The sequence below is a fragment of the Myxine glutinosa genome, chromosome 5 (assembly GCF_964187855.1).
Source record: "Myxine glutinosa chromosome 5, kmMyxGlut1.1, whole genome shotgun sequence".
Lineage (NCBI taxonomy): Eukaryota > Metazoa > Chordata > Myxini > Myxiniformes > Myxinidae > Myxine > Myxine glutinosa.
The window spans coordinates 83,544,229-83,568,386 of NC_136265.1; the positions used below are offsets into that span (position 1 = coordinate 83,544,229).

The following is a 24,158-nucleotide window of genomic DNA, read 5'->3' on the forward strand; positions in this document are numbered from 1 at the left end:
ACCAACTCCCACCAAGGCTGCTCCAAATCAATTTCCCATTTCAATTAGAGTTTCAATTTAATTTTCAAAATTTTGGCCTCGCGTGCCCAACCACAGCTATAGGTGACAACTCTTTCTTCAGGTTTTTCTGCCCCTCCCTGCAGCTGTTCCAAATTCAGTATGGGGATCGCTCTTTCTGAGGCTCTATTTTCCACTCCCCCATACTCCCTATTCCCCAGTGCCCAATTGTGGTTGGTGGTGAGGGTCCCCTTGGTCACCTTCGTCTCATCCTGTGGATATTTGACGAACCGACTCACCTCATCTCCCAGACTCTGTTGGACCCGAGCAATCTCCTACTTGACAATATTGTCCAAAGTGCTCGGCCACTCTTGTACAAAATCATTCACTCCATCCTCAGTCAATTGCACGTGTTCTGGTTTTGCCATTTAAGCAGTCAGATGTGACCTAGTGGCGTTATTGTCCGAATGCTGACGCAACTTTTCACCCACATTCACCAACACACAGTATTCAAAAGTATGCCAATATTAATGCCATGCAAATTCAAAACAGTGGAATGAAAGAATATCCTTTCCACAGGATAAACATAAACACAAGGTATACAACCACGCAACAGAGAAACAGAAAATAATCAGTAATTAAATAAAGACAGACAAGTGCCACAACAATGAGTACAAGACAATAAAACGCCGCACCAGATATCCCTATCTAATCCCAAGGGGGAAGGGGAAAAGGCAAAATAACAAAGAATATTTGTCAGGGTATTAAGAAAAATAATAAAAGAAAAAGAGGGCGGAGGGGAATTCAGGTCTCGTTCCAGCCACAGGCCCCAAGGATGGCACCGCACCACCCTTCTCTCTCTTGCGATGTGTCCTCAAACGTCATGAAACAAAGGACCAGAGCAATTCCGAAAGGCTCTCTTCTACACCAGCTCCAAACCCATCCCTTCCATGCTCCACACCCATCCCTCAGGGGTTTCACTCAACTCCTCCAAGAGCCTTTGCAGGCTGAGTTACTCATCGAAAAAACCGAGGAGCGTGCCTTGCCTTCGTTCCCACATTTTTTTCTCTCCAGGGCGAGTTATTTTCGGCCGCTGCTTCCTCTTCTTCTTTTCATTCCATTTTAAGTTTTGGATCACTCACGAGGTTCTCAACCTTGTTCACGGCAGATGTTGTCGAGAAGAAGAAGCTTGAAGATCATCACGTGACATTAACCGTTGGGAAGATGAATTGGTCTGTTGACCAAGTGTTATGAGCTCCTCCCCAAACCCCGGTCACGGTGTACCTCCGAGCCCCGGAAGGAGTCACGGCAGAAAGATGTGTTATTCTGTGTGTCAACGACCAATGGTGAAACCACACCAATTGTTACCAACAAGCAAGTATTGTATTAAGGTCACACAAGAATAACAGCACAAGAACAATATTAATCAATTGTACAACAAATATATCATTCCTATGATGGTACCATCAGTTTCTTACAATATAACTCACTGTGCTCCAAGTGAGCGAAAAGAACATTCCCAAAGTCTCTGTCCCGGCATCAAGCCAAAGTCGATCCATGCTCCGGTGATCATAAGAACGATGTCCTATCGAGACCAGAATCCAGTTCGGCTGACAGTCACGCTGCCAAAGATGCGCAAAGGTGCCCTCAAAAGGCGACTGGGAAATCAAACCATCAGTTTCTTACAATATAACTCACTGTGCTCCAAGTGAGCGAAAAGAACATTCCCAAAGTCTCTGTCCCGGCATCAAGCCAAAGTCGATCCATGCTCCGGTGATCGTAAGAACGATGTCCTATCGAGACCAGAATCCAGTTCGGCTGACAGTCACGCTGCCAAAGACGTGCAAAGGTGCCCTCAAAAGGCGACTGGGAAATCACACCTTCAATAAGGAACGTTCAACGGCTCCCAAACGGAGAACGGCAAATTCCCACTCAAAATCTACATTACACACGCAAACCAGGTTAACGACTGGGTGCGGTGAAAAGGCTGGAGTGAGGTGAAAAGCCTGGAGCGAGGCAAAATGGCCGACGGGCCCATACTGGAGGCGTACATGCACGCCAGCGATTCTCTTCAGAATCAACCGCAAAACCTGTCACGCAGGCTTATCTGTCACAGCGATAACCACTTTGTCACAGGAATCCCTTTCCCAGGAAACCCAAAGTTCGCTCGTGACCCCCGTTCGCCAGCGTTTGCTCAAGCCCTCAAAGGAGCTCGGCTTCTTCTCGACCTCACTTGCTCCGCTTCTCCTTCCTCCTCTTCTTCGTCCTGTTTTCTCTCGATCCGGTTTCCGGTTTCTTTTAAAACACAAATTTTTTTTTCCTTTGGAAAACAGTTATCTCCATTTCACTTAAACGATAACAATAATAGTACATGGAACTAAAAGTGCTTACAGTGGATGAAAACCACAACGACGGAAGTGACGAATACGTAACACAAGCCAGGCGTCTCATGACGATTGCAGACGGCGTGGGAGAGATATAATAGCCTTGTCCCACATCCATGACAGATTTAATCACAAACCGCCTCTTTTGCTGAGAGATGGTGATTCAACGTGGAAATGAAACTGCAAATGGGGAATCCACGAATGTCACGGATGGAAGCCCTGCCGTCATTTCCTCATTCTGCTTAAAACTCAATATCTCTATATTTTCATTCGAAACAGCATCATTCATCATTCCAATCCCAAATAAATACCATGGTATATTAACATATCAAAATATCATGTTGAATCACGATTGTATTGACATATTATCAAAGCAGTTAGCCTTCATCATCTGTTCACTTCCGGATTCTGGAGCAAGGGCCATGTCGATCCCATTTCAAAATTATAATTGCGTTGAGGAATTTCTGAAAACTCCTACCTACCTTACGACACCTACCGCGACCCTAAAACGTTCCACAGAAGGTTATTATATTTCCTTTCAGTAAAATATGCAACTTTAATCGTTACTAAATACTGTCCTCTGTCATGTGACCAGATCCTCAGCTCTGATTGGTGGACGTTTGAGAGAGACGTACACACACATACACACACACACACACACACACACACACACACACACACACACACACACACACACACACACACACACACACACACACACACAATAAACGGACAGACAAATGCTGTTCCAGATGGCATTGCCCTACGGGCTACACCTCAAAATCGTTACGTATTTCATGTGACCCTTAATGTTGATTGATTTGTACAAAGTTTAATTTAAAATGTGCCCGTATTTTAATTTTTTGGTATTTTAACCTTTCACCCTGCCCCCGAGCCCCAGGGTGGGTCCAAAATGATACTGATCTTGCACCTTCTTGCCATGTGCTGATCATAACTTCCAAGTTTGGCACAACCGTTTAGGTTTTGGAGGAGATAGCTTTGCAGACGGACAGGACTTTGCCAAATACATCGTTAGCAGACGGACCGGATCACAATATTCCCCCACTTTCTTTTAAAGCGTGAGGATAATGAATCCTAAATGACAATGTCAACTACAACAATATGACATCATAAACATCAGATCATGACGGTTCGGTAACGAGGCCTTTGTTTTATCCATATGGTGGCCTAATCATGGGAGAGGGAATGGTTTGGTTTCAGTTCATGGGAGTTCGTATCTTCTTCGGGAACTGTCGGGCAAAAAGGCGGGCCTTGTACTGTAACTCTGGCACAATGAGGCGGGAACAGCGAGTGAACTCCTCATTCGATAGGCCCGGCTTCAACTTATAGCCCAGAATTTCCACTGTGCCTTGTTGGTAGGGCTTAAACTGTGTGTCGTTGATGATCTTTGCTTCCAAGGCAGAGCCCTGCAGGCAAAGGGTAGCCAGAACGTTCCTTCGAGCCCTTAGTTCCTGCACTTCAGCATCTAAACGTTCCAGGCCAAAGTGGACTGCACGGTCCCAAAAGGAGGTGTTGAAATGGGAGTAGAGGGCCCAGTCGAGGCTATTCCATTGGCGAAGGCGGACAGCAGTCTCTTGAGATATAGCTTTTATTGAAGCATTGCTGCGGCTGTTAATCTGTGGGGAGAAGGACGAGGGTGGATAAAAAGATTTAACAGTTGAAAAAGATGAGATCTTCCATGTCAGTATCCAATGGGAATTCTCATGATATACGGAGAGGTATATAAGGCAATTTTCCTCATAAATCCTTCTTTTAATGGTCTTCTTTTGATAGACTTCTTTTAATGGCTTTAATGGTCTTCTTTTAATGGTGCTCTTTTAATGGTGCTCTTTTAATGGCTTTAATGGTCTTCTTTTAATGGTGCTCTTTTAATGGTGCTCTTTTAATGGCTTTAATGGTCTTCCAACATTAACCTTTCATTATAAATTTCTTTTCTAATTTTGCCGCGACATCCGGCTCAGAACCTCCTTGTATTTCTATTTCTCTAGATCTGCTGGAATGTAATATCTTTGTCTGTGCTTTCCTTTGTTTTTGAGAAAAAACAAGTTTATCCCATATGTATAAAAGCAGCGCTAAGACACGTGTTTGTGAAAAATAGAAAACTTACAAATCCATGATCTCATGGACTGCCCCACAGGCAGAAATCACATCCTTTCACCTGATCATTAAATCAGTTTTTAAAAATCCCTTCAATTCTGTTAACTCTCTCCATCAAACAAACCTTAAACGTGACAACGTCGTCCAAGGACCAGCAAAGAGCATGCCGGAGCAACACCATCGACTCGTCAAAATAGTCTGCCAAGAGGACGATGCTGAAGGTGTCGTCGAGGCTGCTGAAAATCTTCTGCAGTTGAGTTTGTGTATGATTTTTCTCTGGATCCAGCCCAAGGTCAAACCACATGAGGTTATGGGCAAGATAATTCCCCTTGGCACCTGGACGGAAAAACCGAAGAGGATTCTGCATGAATGAGTCGAGGGAGTCGACGTTGCGGAAGGCTGAAGCTGAAGATTTGAAATAAGAAAAGGCTGAAACTGCTTGTTCCACAGGGTGCCTCAAAATGGTAAAGTAGAAGGTGTCTGGGTGCATGACCTTTTTGACCTGCCACAAAAACCAACAACTGAGGTTAAACACTTGTAAATGAGACGTGTAACATGATAATCACAGTCATGATATTCTTTCATACTCAAAGCGGATACAAAATATTGTTATATTCGTGGGGATAGATGATGGAATCTTATAGTGAAGGTAGGATTGTATAATTACAGAATGGACCGTGGACGCGTAGGAGACATCTCGATGTATTTAAGTAGGTAAACTGGAGCTTAAGATTGTGTAGGCGTCTTCACACGGGGGGCGGGGGTGGGTGGTGAAGCTAGGTTAACTAGACAGGGATTAAGGTTAGTTTTCCCCCAGTATGTCATTGCCTCCTGTGTCTTTTCCAAACGTTTTTCAACTGCAACAATTCAGGCCATAAAAAACCTTTTAAACAACAGGAAACGCCGACAAAGGCCAAGCAAACAGGCTCCCGAACTAAACCCCACCAGGGCTCCTGAACTAAATGTTAGTCAATAAAAAATGGGTACGTAAAAACAAAGGGAGCTCTGTCTACTGTAAAGCCATGGCTTGCAAAAAATGTCCTGAATAGCATTCACTAAGTGGTGGTTAATCATATTCAACAATGGTGTTATAACACACCCAAACTTCCCCAGCCTTGTGACTAATTAATTAAGAGCCCTCGCGAAGCGGCTTAAGCACTCCAGCAAGCACTCCAACGAAATGGGTAATAAGGAACGGCTGGCTTGGCAAGCGATAACAAGCTGATTGCTTCTGGTTGAAATCGCCGAGGAATTGCCGGGGTGCCTTCGGCGGCTGGAGATACCACCGTGCAGCACATAGAGATGGTATTGGGAGGGAGAGGTGTGCAATAATTGATTGATCAATTGCGCAATTAAAATCAATAAACAGGAATCATAAAATAATTTCTTAATCAATTGGATAATAGCATACCAAAACCACCAGCGTTTCATCCGAAGCTGTAACTTTTTGAAAATTAATGAAATCAGTCATTGATCGAATAAATGAATAATTAATTAATCAATCAATAATTAATTGATTAATCAATAAATCAAAAATATCCTTTATCGCCACATCACTTGGTCATTGTCATGTCCAAATATCAGCTTCCTAGCTCAAAAGGTGCCTGAGATATTGCCCAGATGAGAAAGAAAATAAATGTGATGAATAATGAAAATAAATAAATAATAATGGTAAAATAATTAAATTATTAATCAATTGGCTAATATAATACCTAAACCACCACCGTTTCATCCGAATCTGTAACTTAAAAAAATTAATCAACCAAGCCATTAATCGAATAATTAAATAATTAATTGATTCATTGATTCATCAATAAATCAAAAATAGCCTTTACAGCCAAATCACTTGGTCATTGTCATGTCCAAATATCAGCTTCCAAGCTCAAAGAGTGCCTGGGATATTGCCCAGATGAGAAAGGAAATAAATAAGAACTGAATTTATCGATAATAATTAAGTAACTAATCAATTAATTGATTAATCAAAAAACCAAAAAATATTGTTTTTGCCAAAGCACGTGCTCACTATTGTGCCAAAATTTCAGCTTCCTAGCTCAAAGGATGGCTGAGATATCGCTGGACAAACAAACAAGAAAAAGAAAGCAAGAAAACGAACAACCGGACTGAAAACCGAGTACTCCCTTTCAGCAAGCGTCATCGCCGGGCACCGAAGGGGGCCCAGCGATGACGTCATGCAGCACCTGGAGAAGGAATAGGAAAGGAGCGGTTTACAATATTTGCCAGGGTATTAAAAAAAATGGAAAGAGAAAGAGGGGGAGGGGAATTCAAGCCTGTTTGAGATGACTCCCAGCAGCCCTGTCTCAGCCGCAGGTCCAAAAGATGGCGCACTTCCAATGGCCCTGTTTCAGCTGCAGGTCCCAAAGATGGCCCCCTCCACCACCTTTCTCTCTCTCTCGGGTTCTCACACTCCACGAACCAATCGATCAGCGCAACTCTTCCAATTCTTCCAACACCAGGAAACAGCACCTTGCCTCAGGTTGGCCAAGACTATTCTCGTCGAGCAGTACACGCTTCTGCTCTCTCCTGTTTTGCTATCACTACAACATGCACCATGCCCTGATAGGCCTTCTTCCTCACCAGTCCCGCACCCGTCCCATCCACACAGACGGTGCCTCCAAATGGCAGCCCTCAGGGGGATCACTGCAGTTCTCCGTGGGCCCTCACAGGCCGAGTTATTCGTCGAAAAATAGGGTGCTCGCCTTGCCTCTTTATTCCCACAGTTCTCTTTCACCAGCAAGCCTTCCTTGCTCTTCTGCCATGCGCTTCTTCTTCTTTACTTTGTCACATTTACACATATATACATATATATATATACACATACACATATATTTGCCCATAATTGCTTCTGTTACGTGCTCCTCCCCAAACCCCAGTCACGGTGTACCTCCGAGCCCTGAGAGGAGTCACGGCAGAAAGATGTGTTATTCTGTATGTCAAAGATCAATGGTGAAGCCACACCAATTGTTACCAACAAACAAATATTGTATTAAGATCACACAAGAATAACAGTACAACAACAATAGTAATCAATTGTACAACCAATATATATTTCCTATGATGGTACCATCAGGTTCGTACAATATAACTCACTGTGCTCCAAGTGAGCGAAAAGAAGAACATTCCCCAATCTCTCTATTCTGCCATCAAGCCAAAGTCGATCCACTCCAACGATCGTCAGAACGATGTCCAATCGAGACCAGAATCCCGTTCGGATGACAGTCACCGTCCCGCTGCCAAAGCTGTGCAAAGGTGCCCTCAAGGCGACTGGGAAATCACACCCTCGGGTATGGACATTCGACGGCTCCAAATCGGCGAACCGCAGATTTCCCACTCAAAAGTCACGTGACACACGCACACCAGATTAACGTCTGAATGCGGTGAAAATGGTTGAAACGGAGTGAAAAACCTTGAGCGATGCGCAAAGCGCACGAGTCAAAATGGCCGACGGCCCATTCTCGTGGCGTAACGGCACTCCAACGATTCTCTTCGGAATCGACTGCAAAACCTGACACGCAGGTTGATCTGTCACAGCGATAACAACTCTGTCGCAGGAATCTCTTCCCCGTGAAACCCAAAGTTCACTCATGACCCTCGTTCGCCAATCGTTTGCTCCAGACCTCGAAGCAGCTCAGCTTCTTGTCCGACTCACTCGCTCCGCCTTCTTTTCCTCTTCTTCCTCTTCATCCTCGCCCGGTTCCGGTTTCATTTAAAACATTAATTTTTTTACCTTTTGAAAATAGTAATCTCTAACTCCCTTAAACGACAACAATAATAGTACATAGAATCAAATATGGTTACAGTGGATGAAAACCACAACAACGGAAGTGACGAATCCGTAACAATATATATACATATATACATATATACACATATACATATATATACACATATACATATAAACATATATATACATATATATATATATATACACAAAGAATTAAGTTAAGCACCCCTACACAACGAATTAAGGTAAGCACCCCCTAATATATATTCTTTGTGTATATGTATACATTGGCATATATTCTAAGGTATGTGAGATCAAATAATGATTGGTATGACATTAGCAATTATCCATTGATGAAATGCAGATGAGTGCACTCATCTGTGACGCCCATCGAGTCAGTGATCCGATCACGTGGGTCCTACACACGTTATTGACGCAAAGATCGCTAGAGGTCTTCTCAGAACAATGACTGTACGTTAGAAAACATAAACGTCATCCACACTGTCCGTGATGGACCTATAGCTCCATACTTAAATTGAGGTGAAAATATGCCTAAAATTCCCAAAAAATTTCACCTTAAATTATTCAGAATAAAATATTGAAAACGGCATGATTGTTATGTTTTTATGTGACCATAATATCACTTCTCCAGAAAATATAGCAATATCATGGGTATATTACACTGTTGTGACGACAACAAACTTGTAATGTGCGAGGTTGTAAAAAAACGGGGGGGGTGCTTAACTTAATTCTTTGTGTATATATACATATATGCAGTCACGTGAAAGAGTAAGTACACCCCATGTAAAGTTTTGACTTTTTCAACATATTTCAACATACAGCTATTTGATCTTCATTTCAACAATATTGAGAGATAATATAATATAACAAATATCATGAAACATTTATATTTTGTAGTCCATTGTATAATTTAAATAAACATTAATGCAAATTTCACATGTGGAAAAGTAAGTACACCCTTGGCTCTTATAGGTGGTATTGCCCCTTTGGCAGAAACAACCTCAAGTCGGTGTTTCTTATAACTGTCTACCAGTCTCTGACATCGACTGTGAGAAATTTTTGCCCACTCCTCCATGCAGAATTCTTTCAGCTGTGCGATGTTTGAGGGGTTTCTTGCATGCATAGCTCGCTTCAAATCCCCCCACAACATCTCGATGGGATTTAGATCCGGGATTTGACTTGGCCATTCCAGAACCCTCCATTTCTTTCTTTTCAGCCATTCTTTGGTGGACTTACTGGTATGTTTAGGTTCATTGTCATGTTGCAAGGTCCACCTTCGGTTGAGCTTCAACTTTCCGACAGATGGCCTCACATTATTCTCAAGCACCCTCTGGTACAATGAAGAATTCATAGTGGATTCTATGATGGTGAGCTGCCCAGGCCCTGATGCAGCAAAGCAGCCCCAAACCATAATATTTCCACCACCATGCTTTACACTTGGTATCAGGTTCTTGTGGTCAAATGCTGTCTTTGGTTTTCGCCAAACATGTCTTCTGGTACTGTGGCCAAATAGCTCTACCTTTGACTCATCTGTCCAGAGCACATTGTTCCAGAAGTGCTGGTCTTTGCCTCGGTGTTCATTGGTAAACTTTAGTCTTGCCCTGATGTTCTTTCTGGACAGCATAGGTTTCCTCCTGGCACACCTCCCATGTAGATCAAATTTGTACAGGCTCTTTCTAATGGTAGACTCGTGCACTTTGACATCAACAGTGGCAAGATCTACCTGTAGGTCCCGTGATGACATTCTGGGGTTCTTAGAGACTTCTTTCAGCATCTTGCGTTCTGCTCTCGAGCTGAACTTGCTGGGGCGGCCTGGCCTGAACAAGTTGGCAGTTGTTTGGAATCTTCTCCACTTGTAGATGATCTTCCGGACAGTCGAATGATTGATTTCAAATTGTTTGGAGATCTTTTTAAATCCCTTTCCAGACTCGTAGGTATCTATAACCTTCTTTCTGAAGGCCTCAGAGAGCTCTTTTGATCGAGGCATGGTGACGCCGCACACTTCAACAACAAAGAGCAAACCATACTAAATGTCTGAGGTTTAAATAAGACAGGTTCCTCCAAGATCCTCTCTAACGATGTTCTAATCGGTTGCACCTGAGCTGGTGCACCTGATTCTAATTTTAGGTGTTTGAAGTAGTGATAAATGTAGGGGTGCACTTACTTTTTCCACATGTGAAATTTGCATTTATGTTTATTTAAATTATACAATGGACTACAAAATGTAAATGTTTCATGATATTTGTTATATTATATCACCTTTATCTATCAATATTGTTGAAATGAAGATCAAATAGCTGTATGTTGAAATATGTTGAAAAAGTCAAAACTTTACAAGCGGTGTACTTACTTTTTCACGTGACTGTATACATATATATATGTATATATACATACATATATATACATACATACATATATATATTGTTGCGGTTTTGAGTTTTGTCCAATAAAGGTTAAATTTCCCCCTCATATTTTATTCACACAACAACATGTAGCCTCGCGATAGTGCAGTTATCTCTTAGTATTTGTGAGCATAGTCCTTTTCCTGTGTTAGTTTTGCGTTGAGTAGAATAATGAGAGTAGGTCCATTTCGTTCTTTCATTGCCTTATGCCGCCTCCATTGCCTTATGCCGCCTCATGCCTCTTTGTGCTGCCTTTGGCTTTTTGGCGCGAATTAAGACGAGGCAGGCCTGGCAAATCGAGCAGGGACCGAATGAGGGCGGCGGAGAAGCTGACGTTAAGCGCAAGCCGCCAATCAGGGCTCAAAGGGAGTGGCTGCGGCACTACGTCACAGGGTGTGGTTGGAACATTCGAGGGGGCTTGGGGGCTTGGCCATAAACCCCTTTGCGAACAGCCCCCACCCCAGTTATGGGAGAGGCGCTTGACAAATGAGGCAGTTCTTATGGGAGAAGCGCTTGAGTGTTGAGCAAGTTATGAGTTCTGAGAGAAGACGCGCATGACCAAGCTATAAGCGCTCTTACCAATTAAACGCTCAGTTGAGCTTGAGGCCGAGCCTCTATTGGGATACGTAAGTGATAGCACGCCGTCAACTAAATGCGCTGTGGAAAACAGCCAAGCCTGGCGAGAGACACGTACATTTTCCCGCCTGCCTCATCTGCCCTTTGTTCGAGAGATGCGCTATGAGGATCCTTCCACCACCTGCTTGCCTTCATCACGGGACGTGCTGTGACCGTGGAGAGCCATGCTGGGCAGGGCCGTTCCTGGACGACCGTTCAGCAAGGAACATCATCCTACCTGCATTTCCCCTTTGTGAGTGTGATCGGGCCCATGTCTGGGCTTTATATAACACTGATTAAGTTCTGCTCTGTGTCTCTGCTTCTACCAATCGTTGTACATAATATTGGGAATAATAATTAAACCTGTGTTCTTCCTTCCATTCGATTGTCCTCGTGTTTTCCATCATTGACTAAGCGTGGTACGAATAGAGCCGCTCTAATCGGGTTCCAATACTAGAAAACTGCACGGACCACGTGGTACGCAATCCGCTCGGTGTACTCAAATTACACGTGGCTCGTGCGAGGCTTGATTCCCCGCTTCCGCGGCGGTGCAGGTATTTAGGTACGTGCGAGACTTGTCCCGAAACCCTACCTTGCGTTTGGCCCGGGAGGGGCGTTTCAAGTCTCGGGTACGCCGGCCCAGAAAGAACAAGGGGCTTAATCTCCCCTTGGTAAGGGTAGGAAGGGTGGCGGAAAACCGTAACAATTGGTGTCCGGGTGTGGGATTGGAACTGGAGTGCGCTTCACACAATCAAAAATTACGAGCGACTGAAATTTAGTATTAAATTTAAATATGTATTCGTACCATGGCCAAGGCGGTCGAATGCCGGTGGGGGTAGATGATGAGGAAGAATTGATGACCCAGGACCCACAGGAAGAGCTGGTAGATGAAGGGAGAATTGATGAGGGTGCGACAGCTGGCGAATAAAATTGCGGCACCTCGCACGTGGCGGCGGAAGCCGAGCCCGCGATGCCAGGATACATGTGATTATTTATGGACCAAATAATGGCAAAAATAGAGACCCAAAAGGACGAAATTCGGGGAATTCTATATATATATTGTTGCGGATCTCCCCGTCGGCCTTTCCCCTTACCAAGGGGGGATTAGTCCCCTTGTCTTTTACTAGCCAACGGGATCCAGGGCTATGACGTTCCTTCCGGACGGCATTGAGTAGGGTGGTAGGCCGAATTCCTATTACCTAAGTACCAACGCCACCCAGGAAGCAAGGAAATAAACCCCGCCCGAATCACGGGTATAGGTGGAAACGCCGAGCGATAGCGAACCGTGTCCCGGGCCGTTAACAAGGACTAAACCCGATCCGAGCGGTTCTGATCGTGCCACGCTTACCCAATGGAGGAAAACACTGATATTGTCGAATTAGGAAGAAACAAGGAAGAACATATTTATTTGCAATTTATACAGGAAGGAGAAGAAGAACACACAGTGCAGCCCTATTACAGTCTTAACCTAGCCCAGGACACGGGCCTGTTTCACACTCAGACACTCACACAGGGATTGCAGATGGTCAGGGCAATGGTCCAGGGATGATGGCGTCCATAACAAACTGCCGCGGGTAGCCCAAAGCGTAACAAATTGAGGGATGCCAAATGGAGCGCAGGATCGATTATGCCCATGATGGAGATTGGAGGGTGGCCGCAAAATGAAAAGGACCTAAGCTTATTATTTCTTTACACAACGCAGGTATCACTAGTGGAAATGGCCTTATCCTCACACATACTATGACATAACTAATGTTGAAAGTGGGCATATGTGTTGCTTGTGGACTACCTATGGGGGCAAACCTTTAACCTTTAATGATCAATATGTACACTCTCAAAACCGCAACACTGCACCCCTCCTAACCCTAACAACCTTTAATTAATCAATACGTACACTCTCAAAACCCCAACACTGCACCCCTCCTTCGCCAGGCTCATCCCCGAGCCGAACCCACACAAGTGAGTATGACCGGTTCTGATGCAAGGGTCAGGACTACTTTTTTACTTAGTGTGACACATCGGTGTGATTTCCCTCTACATTTACTCTAACACCCTGTGTGTGACCGTTTTAAACACTAGATATGTCCCACCTACTGCGTTGTGTACTAACTAACAGACTCACGCCCACAATTAACCGAATTACGGAAAGAATTCCCAAACTATACATAAAGCCGGTGGGGAGCATGTTATTTACAAGACTAATCTACTTATTTACAACACTACAACCCAGGACCTGTTCTTTTGTGGGAAATAATTTGAGGAATTTGAAGAGGAAGAAACACAGAATGCACTGCACTGCACCAATACACCATAAGTTCAAATGCACCAGAAATGCACAATCATCAAAAAAAATGCACAATCACATTTCAAAAATCATGATGTCTTGTGCTTGGCTGCTGGGCTGCTGCATCTTGGCTGCGTCTTCTTGCTTCGTCTTCGGTGTGCCATCATCAACACTTACAGTCTTCTTTCCTGACACACCAAAGGAAATAAAAAGGCACAAACCGTGTCCGTTTTCATTTCGGCCAGCAGGGCCAACTTAAGTGGTCCGACTGCATGGCATTGATGCCACTTAAAACAGTGGTCCGCAGGGCACAAGGTAATGTTTGCAGATTGTTTGCCCCAGCAAAGGTGCCAGGCCACAGAACGTGTGGTCCATAGGTGTACTGGTGCAGGCAACAGACAGCATGGTGCAGCGCAAAAGTGCAGCCGCACAGCTCAGTGTTCCTGCACCCTCCCCTCAACAAAAGATATGGGTCCATGGGTGGGGAGGAAAGACAAAGCAGAGAGTTTAGCGGGGCAAGGGTGCAAGGGTACACGTCAAAACAAGGTAATGCAACATGAGGAGCACGGGAGAGCGAGCGGAGAAAGCTCGTCCCTAGCCGTACGTAACCCCCCATGTCAACATACACTACCCTTGCCCCTCCCCGTATTTACACTTTACAAATTCCATCTCTACCGTCTTGTCTCTTCTATCCCCCTCTATGCCAAATTCGTTTCCAATCCCTCCGAAGAAGGAAGAGATGGAATATTACAATGTCACACTTACGTCGAGATGCGTCTCACATTCCAAACAATTGCAAAAACTTGGTGTGGAGTTCTGTCACCTTGGTGAGTGGATGTGGATGGTGCGAAGGGATTCTGATCCTAGCTATCCTCTAATTGACATTAACTCACTTTACTCTACCCGGGGTCTTGCCCTGCCAATCAATTGGGCATCATTACACTATGTGGTTCTAAAAAACAATTCCCATTGACCCACCCTGTGGTGCCCTACCAAATTTGGGGTCTCACTCCCCCATTTTTTCTATCTGTGCCTTCGCACAATTTCGGGGCTGGGTCGTGTGGCTCTACCAGCAGGTCCTACTTACCTGCGCACCTCCGCCACTGAAGTCGCCACTCGAGCTTGCCTCGCTCCTACCAACTACCCTAAACTGGGGAAGGCCCTCCTGGCTCTCTCACCCCTCTGATGCCCTCTCTGGCATTGGGCTACCCGGGTCCTTCTCTCGGATCCTCGGGCCCCGCTGAACACTACGCTGACCTCTAACTGGCTCCCAGAGCCTACCTGCGGCCTCAACTGGCCGACAGACTACCAGTGGCGGAGTGCTCATTTAAACATACTCACCAACAGGCTCACACGCCCAGCCATTCCACTCACTCATGCACCCCTCAAAGCAACAACTTGCTATTCCCTGCACCACAGATGTCAATATCCAAACAATTTACCTAAACCCTCTACCTAACTTTAAACTACCCTCCCCGGGTATTCATGAAGGGGTCCATCCTCCCCCATCCACTCCTTCGCACCATGCACTCCACACCACTCATACCACACCATTTACTCCCACCATTCCACACCATTCAGTATTCTCACTTGCACGCCATGCAAGTCAATCACTCAACACACTTACACTTATCCTCAATACACCACCCATACACTTTCTCTGGTCATCCCCGACCATTGCCTCATTTCACCAAGCTCAACAATAACGAGATTCTCACACACACAACCATTCTCGACCAATGCCTCATTTCACCAAGCCCAAGAGGCACCCACAATTACACACACACAGCATCATTTAACTAACTATTTCCCTCTAATACTGGTGCTTTCCCCCATCTTCCCTTATACTAAGCACTTCCCTCGTCATTATCATTCATCTAATCTGACGACGTCCCCCCTACCTGTATCAAGGTCTCTACTTAAATCTTGTCCCTACTGTCATCTCTCTAAATCCCTGACATTATCCGAGCCCGCCCTCGGCTATTTCACACTGTCAAACCCCATAATCTATAGCTCATGTGCCCCAACTAATGTGAGGGATGGTAGAGGTACCATCCCTCTACATCGGACACTATTTCCCACTATCACCCCCCAGTCCTCTCACACTAGGAGCCCGCATCATTAGAGGTACTGGGTGGCCGAGGCGATCCATGAGGGCGCCTGCTCGCCGGTGTAGGGTCTTAACCGGTCGGCATGGACGATCCGAGGGAGGGCTCGTGGCCCCATTTTGATCTTAATGACCATGTCACAGATTTGCGACAGGACGACCCCCGGGCCTTGCCAGGGAGAGGTGAGTTTAGGACACCTGCCCTTCCGCCTCCGGGGATTGAAGAACCAAATCTTCATCCCCGGAGCGTACTGACTCCCCTGGCTCCGGTGGTCGTACCTGCGCTTCATCTTGGCACCCGTCAGCTGAAGCTGGCGGTGTGCGAAGGCATGGACTCTCTCCATTCCTTCCTCTAAGTGACGTGCATAGCCCTCCCCCGGCGGTCTATCAGTGGACTCTGGCATGGGACCGCATAGCAGATCGGCGGGAGCCCGCAACTCCCGCCCATACATCAGCCCGCAACTCCCGCCCATACATCAGCAACGCTGGGCTGCATGCGGTGGCTACGTGCTGGCTAGTTCAGGAGGCCATTAACAAATATGGGAGATGTTCGTCCCAGTCGTCCTGATGGGTGGTGGTAAATAATGCCAATTGTTGAACCAGGGTTCGGTTGAATCTTTCCACCATCCCGTCAGATTGAGGTCTGAAGGGCGTTGTCCTTGTTTTCCTAATTGACAGGAGACTGCACACATCTTTTAACAATTGACTTTCAAAATTTCGACCCTGGGTCGGTGTGCAGCTCCTCTGGAATCCCATGCCGACATACAAATCCTTCCACGAAGGCCTGTGCTACCACCCCGGCTTCTTGGTTGGGGAGGGCATAGGCCTCCGGCCACTTGGTGAAATAGTCCATTACAACGAGGATGTACTTGTTACCTTGGCGGGTGCGGGGTAGTGGTCTTAGAATATCCATAGCCACTGACTCAAGGGGGGCCCCCACCTGGTGTAATTGAAGGGGGGCCCTCATCCTCCGTGCTGGTCCCTTTTTAGCAGTACAGGCGTCGCATCTCCGACACCAGTCCTGTATATCGCTCCCCATATTTACGCAATAGAACCTCCGGCAGACCCGAGATGTTGTCTTTGTCCTGCCCAAATGGCCGCCAGAGCGGGTACCATGCACCTGCTGTAATATTATATTCTTAAATTTGTCTGGGACTATCACCAGCCAGGAAGTTCTCTCAGAGGGAATCTCTACCCACTTGCAGTATAAGATGTTATCTTTCAATTCCAGGGTTTGCCACTGAGCCCAATATGCCTTTGTTGGTGCCCCGAGGGGGGTGACCTCTTCCCCATGAGGTGTTTGCCCCAATCGAACCCATTCGTACACCGGTCCCAGTATGGGATCCTCCCGCTGGGCCATGCTCCAAGCCAAAGTTCCAAATTCTTCATCTGCGGTTAGTGGCAAAATTGGCCCTCTCACCCGGGTTGCACGGACTACGAGGGTCGGGATGGAGTCTGACAATTGCTCCCTCTCCTCGTGTCTTGCACAAAATTTACAGTTTTCCCCCAAACAAGGACGTCAAGAGAGTGCATCGGCATTCCCATGGGCCTTCCCGGCCGTATGGGTCACACTGAAATCGTACTGCTGCAACTTTTCCAACCACCTTGCAATTTGGCCCTCAGGTTCTTTGAACCGGAGGAGCCATTGCAGGGGGGAATGGTCAGTTCGAACCAGAAATTTCCGCCCGTTCAAGTATGGGTGGAAATGGCTCATGGCAGCCAACATAGCCAATAACCCTTTGCGAGTGACGCAATAATTTCGCTTGGGCCTACTCATGGCCCGACTATAATATGCGATCACCCTCTCCATGCCCCCCTGTGTCTGGGACAAAACCGCGCCCAATCCTTCCTGGCTTGCATCCGTGTCCAGGGTAAATGTCCCGTCACTAGTGGGGTAAGCTAGAATGGGTACGGATGTCAAACACCCCCTCAATGCTAGGAAGGCCTCTTGGCACTCCCTTGTCCAATTAAATCGCGTCCCCTTCTCCGTAAGCCGGTGAAGGGGCCGGGCCAACTCTGCAAATTTTGCCACAAAGTGCCGGTAGTAGGAGCAGAGCCCCAAAAATCCCCGCACCTCCTTAATGGTACGTGGTGCGGGCCACTCCTCTACCGCTGTAATTTTGCCTGGGTCTGTTTTTACCCCCTCGCGACCAATGACGTGACCTAGATAGGCCACCTCTCTAGCAAACAAAGTGCATTTACTCGGACTCAACTTCAACCCTGCCTGTCTGAGGCACCCAAACACCTTGTCCAAATAAGCTATTGCTTGGGGGAATGTTTTAGCATGTACCAGGACGTCATCCAGGTACACCAGGCATGACTGCCATGGCATGCCGCCCAGTACATGCTCCATCAATCGTTCAAAGGTGGCGGGGGCATTACACAAACCAAACGGCATCACAGTGAACTGATACAGCCCATTACCTGTGGAAAATGCCGTTTTCTCCTTCCTGCCCTATCCATCTCCACCTGCCAATACCCACTCTTGAGGTCCAAGGTTGAGAACCAATTTGAGCCCACAACGGCATCGAGGGTATCGTCAATTCTTGGCAGGGGATACGAGTCTTTGAGTGTCACGTTGTTTAGCTGGCGATAGACCACGCAGAAACGCGTGGTCCCATCTTTCTTTTCAACCAGCACAACAGGTGACATTCAAGGACTTCCCGAGGGCTCGATGATACCTGCATCGAGCATTTTTTCTACCTGCACATCAGCTTCCTCCCTCTTGCTCCAAGGGAGCCGTCGGGTGGGCTGACGAATAGGCCGGGCCTCACCGGTGTGGATCTGATGTTTCACCAGCCCCGTACGTCCAATATCCTCGGAGGACAAGGAGAAGATATCCAAATGGGTTTCAATCAATTTGTGTAAGGCCTCCCTCTGGGTATCCTCCAACTCAACACTACTTCGACTTACCATCTCACAAATGGGATCGGGCCAATTCCTAGTACTTTTTGAAGACTCCCTCTGGGGCCGGCTCGGCTGGACGTTCTCGCCCCTCACTGCCGCGACTTTGTTAACTGGGGTGCAGCCGGCTATCTTCGTGGCCCGTCCTATAGTGCGTGGTTCCGTACTAATATTAATTACTCGGACGGCCACCACAGGCCCGTCCGTTTTTACGAGGGTGCGGCCCACGATTAAACCCGGGATGGACCGCTGCCACCGGTTCGACTAGGCCGCAGGACTCCTGCCATGTTGGGCGAGCTAGCCATGGGGCCGGCACGATTGCCTCAGCCCTCGGGGGAATGGTCACGGCCTCAGAAGCCTCCAGCTCTGTCCTCTCGGCCGTGCTCACCCCTCCCAATGGCAGCTCATCTATTCCCACTTGCAGGGTCCCCCGGCACAAATCGATTTTACAACCGCTGGCAGTCAACAAATCCAACCCGATGAGGCATGGGTCGCACACCACTGCCACCCAAACTTCTATCTCCCTCTTTACCGACCCCAACTTGAGGGTTACAAAGCCACGCCCTATGATGGGGGCCGTTACCCCGGTAGCCAGCTGCAAACTATGCTTTTCCAGACGCTGGATTTTATCCCAGCCGTCTGCACTCGATTTAAGGATCACAGGGCTGATGATCGTGGCGCTAGCTCCTGTGTCCACTACGGCGTCTACCACCACGCCGGCAATTTTGCACCGAATTGTTAAGCTACCTGTACCAATTTGGCCACAATAGATGACCTGTTGTGTCAATGAGGGCACTTCTCCATCCCCTACTGCCGAACACGGCCCTGCATGATCGGCACATATTAGTTTCCTGGGCCCTAGTGGGGGGGGGGGGGTGTCTGGGGTCGGCTGGCCCGACCCGTACGAGGTGGAGTTGATGGTCTCGGCTGCCGGGGTCCATCCCGGCGCGGAGCTCGACACTCCCACGCACGGTGACCCAGCCGTCTGCAATTAAAGCACCTCACCTGGTAAGGTGCCTGCCTCCGGAATTCCAAATTGCCCCCCCTGCAGGTCCTAATTGGGGCATTTGTCCGTGGCCTACTGTGTGCCACCTCCGGAGCTGCCAGCCATGGTCCAGATCCCGCCAGGTGCTGGTCCACCAGCCTTCAGACCATGCTTTCCAGGTCAGGGCCCCTTTTGGGGGCAGACCCCCTCAGGGGGCCGCCACCAGCCACGGGCCCTACCTGTCGCACCGCCACTGGGTGGCGCTCGCTTCCCCGGGCCAGGGGCCTCGCTGCTTCCCAACAGGCTGCAGCGTCGGCCGCCTGGCTCAAGGTCCACGGGCGCCACTTGGCGAGCTGTTGCCGCAGCTCGGGGTCAGGGAGGTCTGAATGAAATGATCCAGCGCCAGGCTTTCCTGGGAGATCGCTGCCATTTCCGCGTGTGCGATCCCGACTGCGCGGCGAATATCATAGACAAGCTCCCCGATGGTCTCCTGGGGCTTCCGTTTTCACACTGTGACCTGACGTTTAACAAGCTCGCTCTGCTGTTCTACGCCGAATCGGTTAATTAGGGCGGAGCGGAGTTCTGGCAGCGTGATAGCATCCGGTGGTAAGGCCGTCAGAACCTCCGCCGCCACGCCGCGCAGTGCCCCCACAAGGTGTGCTCCACCTTCGTCCGGATTCCAACCGTTCCCCCTACACACGTGGTCAAATTGCGCCAGGTACACCCTCAAATAACTCTTGCCGTCATACGGCGCGGGTGGAACCTTATGGCCGCCCGAAGGCCGGACCCCGTGGGTCGCTCCTTGCGGGTTTAACGCGGGGCCGAATCGTTCGGGCCCCCACAGTACTGTACTCCCCAGGGGCTCGCGTGCGTCCCCCGTCCCTCTAAATACTGCCCCTGTCGGTGTCGATGCCTGGGTTGCCTCTCCGCAACCCCACTACCCATTCCATTCTCGCACACCCCGGCTCACCAACACCTCTCACACTCCCCATGGTCGGACATCCCTGTGCACACTCTCTCTCCACGCACTCCGGACCAGTCGCACACCTTACCATCGGCCTCTCACGAATGCCCGGGTCTATTCCAACTCCCAAGCTCGTCGAACCTCCCCTCACACCATATACATTTCTGACATTATCGCCACTCACCTCGGCGCTTCTTCCTTTTAGCTCCTCCTCCGCCACCTGCAAACTCTTTATTTGGTTAGCAAGCACGTCATCACGATGTGAACACAGACCTTGTACAAATTCCATCACCTCCTCCTTTATTTCATTTTTAGTCTCCCTCCGTCTCTTTTTAATTTCACTCACCCCTTCTTCTACCTCCTCTAATTTTTGTTTCACCTCTTCTATTTCCCGGTGCGCCCCCACAATTTCTTCTTCTAAGGCCACCTTGGTCGTCTCTATATGGGTCCTGACTTCTCGTTCCCTCACCCCCAACGTCTCTACCACCTCATCCAACCTCTTTGTCAGCCCTTCGTGTACCATCTGACATTCTTTCTTCGTCGCTGTCAGTTCTTTATTTATTTATTTTTGTGCTGATTTCAGCCCCCCTATCACGTCCGTGTTCTTACCCACTTGTTATTTTAGCTCTTTTAGTCCCACCGTCAGCTTCTCTACTTCCCACGTCAATTCCTCTATACCTCCCTGTAACCTAGCCGTACTCTTCCTCACCTCCTTCTCCACACGCTCCTTGCACTGCTTTACCTCATCGCGTACCCCCGCGACCTCTTCGTTCAACCCGCGCCTTACGTCCTCCCCCATTTCTTCTATTTCCCTCTTAGATGCCACCCTCATTTGTTCCAATTCGTGCTTTTGTGCATCCATTTTGCTTTCCAGCCCGTTTTTTACCTCCTCTAATTGATCCCCCATCTGTTTTATTTCCCGGGCGGATTTATCCCCCATTTCCCTCAATTGTCCCCCCATTTTGTTTTCCAACCCCGTTAACCCGTCCTTCATTCCTTTCATTTGATTCTCTTGGGTGGCCATCCTGTTTTCCAACCCCAGTAACCCCTTTCATTTCTTTTATTTGGCCACCCATGTCCTTCAATTGGCCCCCCATTTCCTTCATTTGGTCCCCCATTTTGTATATTTGGCCCCCCAGTTTGTTGGCCCTCTATTTTGTTTTCCAACCCTTCAATTTTATTACTTTGCACCACGAAGCATGCCTTGATTTGCACCATTAAGGTGCCCATATCCATTGGCGCCGCGGGCTCGGCTACTGCGGCCATGTGTGCGGCGCCGCCATTTTCTTCACCTGCCGGCTGCCACCCCTACTGCTGCACCCTCATCAATGCGCTCCTCTTCTTCCCATTCTTCCCGGGGGTCCTGGGTTATCGATTCCAATTCCTCTACCTCCTCATTTACCCCCACCGGCATCCGACCGTCTTGGTTATCCATGGCACGATGTTAAATTTGGGTTTTGATAATAAATTTTGGCCGCTCGTAATTTGAGTGCGTTAGGTGCACTTCGGGTCAAATCCCGCTCTCCGACACCAATTGTTGCGGATCTCCTCATCGGCCTTTCCCCTTACCAAGGAGGGATTAGTCCCCTTGGCTTTTACTAGCCGACGGGATCCGGGGCTATGACGTTCCTTCCGGACGGCGTTGAGTAGGGTGGTAGGCCGAATTCCTATTACCTAAGTACCAACGCCGCCCAGGAAGTAAGGAAATAAACCTTGCCCAAATCACGGTTATAGGTGGAAACGCCGAGCGATAGCGAACCGTGACCCGGGCCGTTAACAAGGACTATAACCGATCCGAGCGGTTCTGATCGTGCCACGCTTACCCAATGGAGGAAAACACTGATACGGTCGAATTAGGAAGAAACAAGGAAGAACAGATTTATTTGCAATTTGTACAGGAAAGAGAAGAAGAACACACAGTGCAGCCTTATTACAGTCTTAACTTAGCCCAGGACACGGGCCCGTTTCACACTCAGACACTCACATGGGGATTGCAGATGGTCAGGGCGATGGTCCAGGGATGATGGCGTCCAGGCAGTTCACTCCGGTCCTTGACTCGCACCGCGAAGAAGATGGTCAGGGGGGCAGAAGCTCCCCTCGGGTGGTTGGCACGGATCGGACAATTACGGGGTTAAATGCGGGGCAAAAGGTAAGGCTGGCTGGCGGTTACTTGCGACCATGGTCGCGTACGTAATAGATGAACCGGGCTTGGCGGTTATACTTGCGGTCACGGCCGCGTACGTAATAGGAGAACTAGCGCTATATGCGCTCCCAATACAGTTCAATGGCAAATCGCCTCTCCCGCAGAAGTCCTTTTAGCACCGTCCTCATACAAAGCGCGTATCCTCTTCAAGTTCTCTTTCAACGAATCCTTTATCATGCGCAAGCCCAAACATGCGAGTCCTCGACAGTCCTTTCGCACGAGTCCTTCGCTCATCAGTCCTGTACAAGGGCTTTCTGCACGCGCTTATATAGCCTTTTCAGCGAACCTTCCAGCACTTGCTAGATACGCCTTTACCACGCCCTCTCAAGCCATGCCCACCGAGCCCTGGTTGGTTGTTGCCCTTACCGTCACCGCCTTCTGACGTGCTGCTTGATGCGGCCACACCTCGTCCTCGCGCTCCTCCCTCTTTCCAGGCCTATCTCATGGCATTTGACTGGTTTCGAGCGAACCCAAGGGCAGCGAACGCTGCTGGCGGCCAAAGCATAACAAACTGCCGCGGTAGCCCAAAGCGTAACAAATTGAGGGAAGCCAAATGGAGCGTGGGATCGATTATGCCCATGATGGAGATTGGAGGGTGGCTCCAAAATGAAAAGGACCTAAGCTTATTATTTCTTTACACAACGCAGGTATCACTAGTAGAAATGGCCTTATCCTCACACATACTATGACATAACTAATGTTCTAAGTGGACCTACGTGTTGCTTGTGGACTAACTATGGGGGCAAACCTTTAACCTTTAATTGATCAATATGTACACGCTCAAAACCGCAACAATATATATATATATATATATATATATATATATATATATATGTATATATATATATATATCAATATATATATACAGACTTGGCATTTAATATGGAATATTTTTTTTTTCTTGCCTTGGGTTTACTTTCTGAACTCGGTATATCAATCTGGTGAGTTTGTTTTACGCTTCGGTGATTTCTTTGTTAAAAGAACCATGTTTGTCTGTGATTGTCTGTCGCAGCAAGAAGTCAATAACAGGATTATATCACAGGTGGCGTGACAAAATGTACGGACAGGTACATTTGACGATTGGCTTCACAATCGGGTATATAAGGGTTGTTGCGTTCTGTATTAGTGGAAAACAACTGCTGCACGTCTACAAAAGTTGTTGCCGCTTCCTCTGGAAATGGTCCGTCAATTCGACAATGCTGTTTGTCATGGAGTGGTGGCTTTACGAAATTCCGGCATGAAACAGTGTGCTATTGCTCGGCAGTATGGCATCACTCAAGGTCAGGTGTCAAAGATCCCGAAACGAAATGCTCAGAGGGGTGTCCCTCCTCCAATATCGAGGCCAGGATGTCCCCGCAGAACCACAAGCAGGGATGATCGCCAGCTGCACCGGTTAGTCTGCAATGGCCGTACCAAGTCAGCTAATCGGCTT

General features: G+C 47.8%; 1 protein-coding gene across 4 annotated transcripts in view; it reads right to left on the bottom strand.

Annotated features, from left to right (window-relative positions):
• Positions 1-508: 508 nt before the first annotated feature.
• LOC137427409 (galactose-3-O-sulfotransferase 2-like) overlaps positions 509-24,158 on the bottom strand; it is a 57,571-nt gene continuing 33,921 nt past the window's right edge. For all 4 annotated transcript variants that reach the window (XM_078778231.1, XM_078778232.1, XM_078778234.1 and 1 more), the window contains exons 5-6: positions 4,624-5,001; positions 509-4,018 (exon numbers count right to left, since the gene is read on the bottom strand). In XM_078778231.1, coding sequence (XP_078634357.1) covers positions 3,599-4,018; positions 4,624-5,001 — 798 coding nt within the window. In that variant the 3' untranslated portion in view covers positions 509-3,598. The remainder of the gene's footprint in view (positions 4,019-4,623; positions 5,002-24,158) is intronic.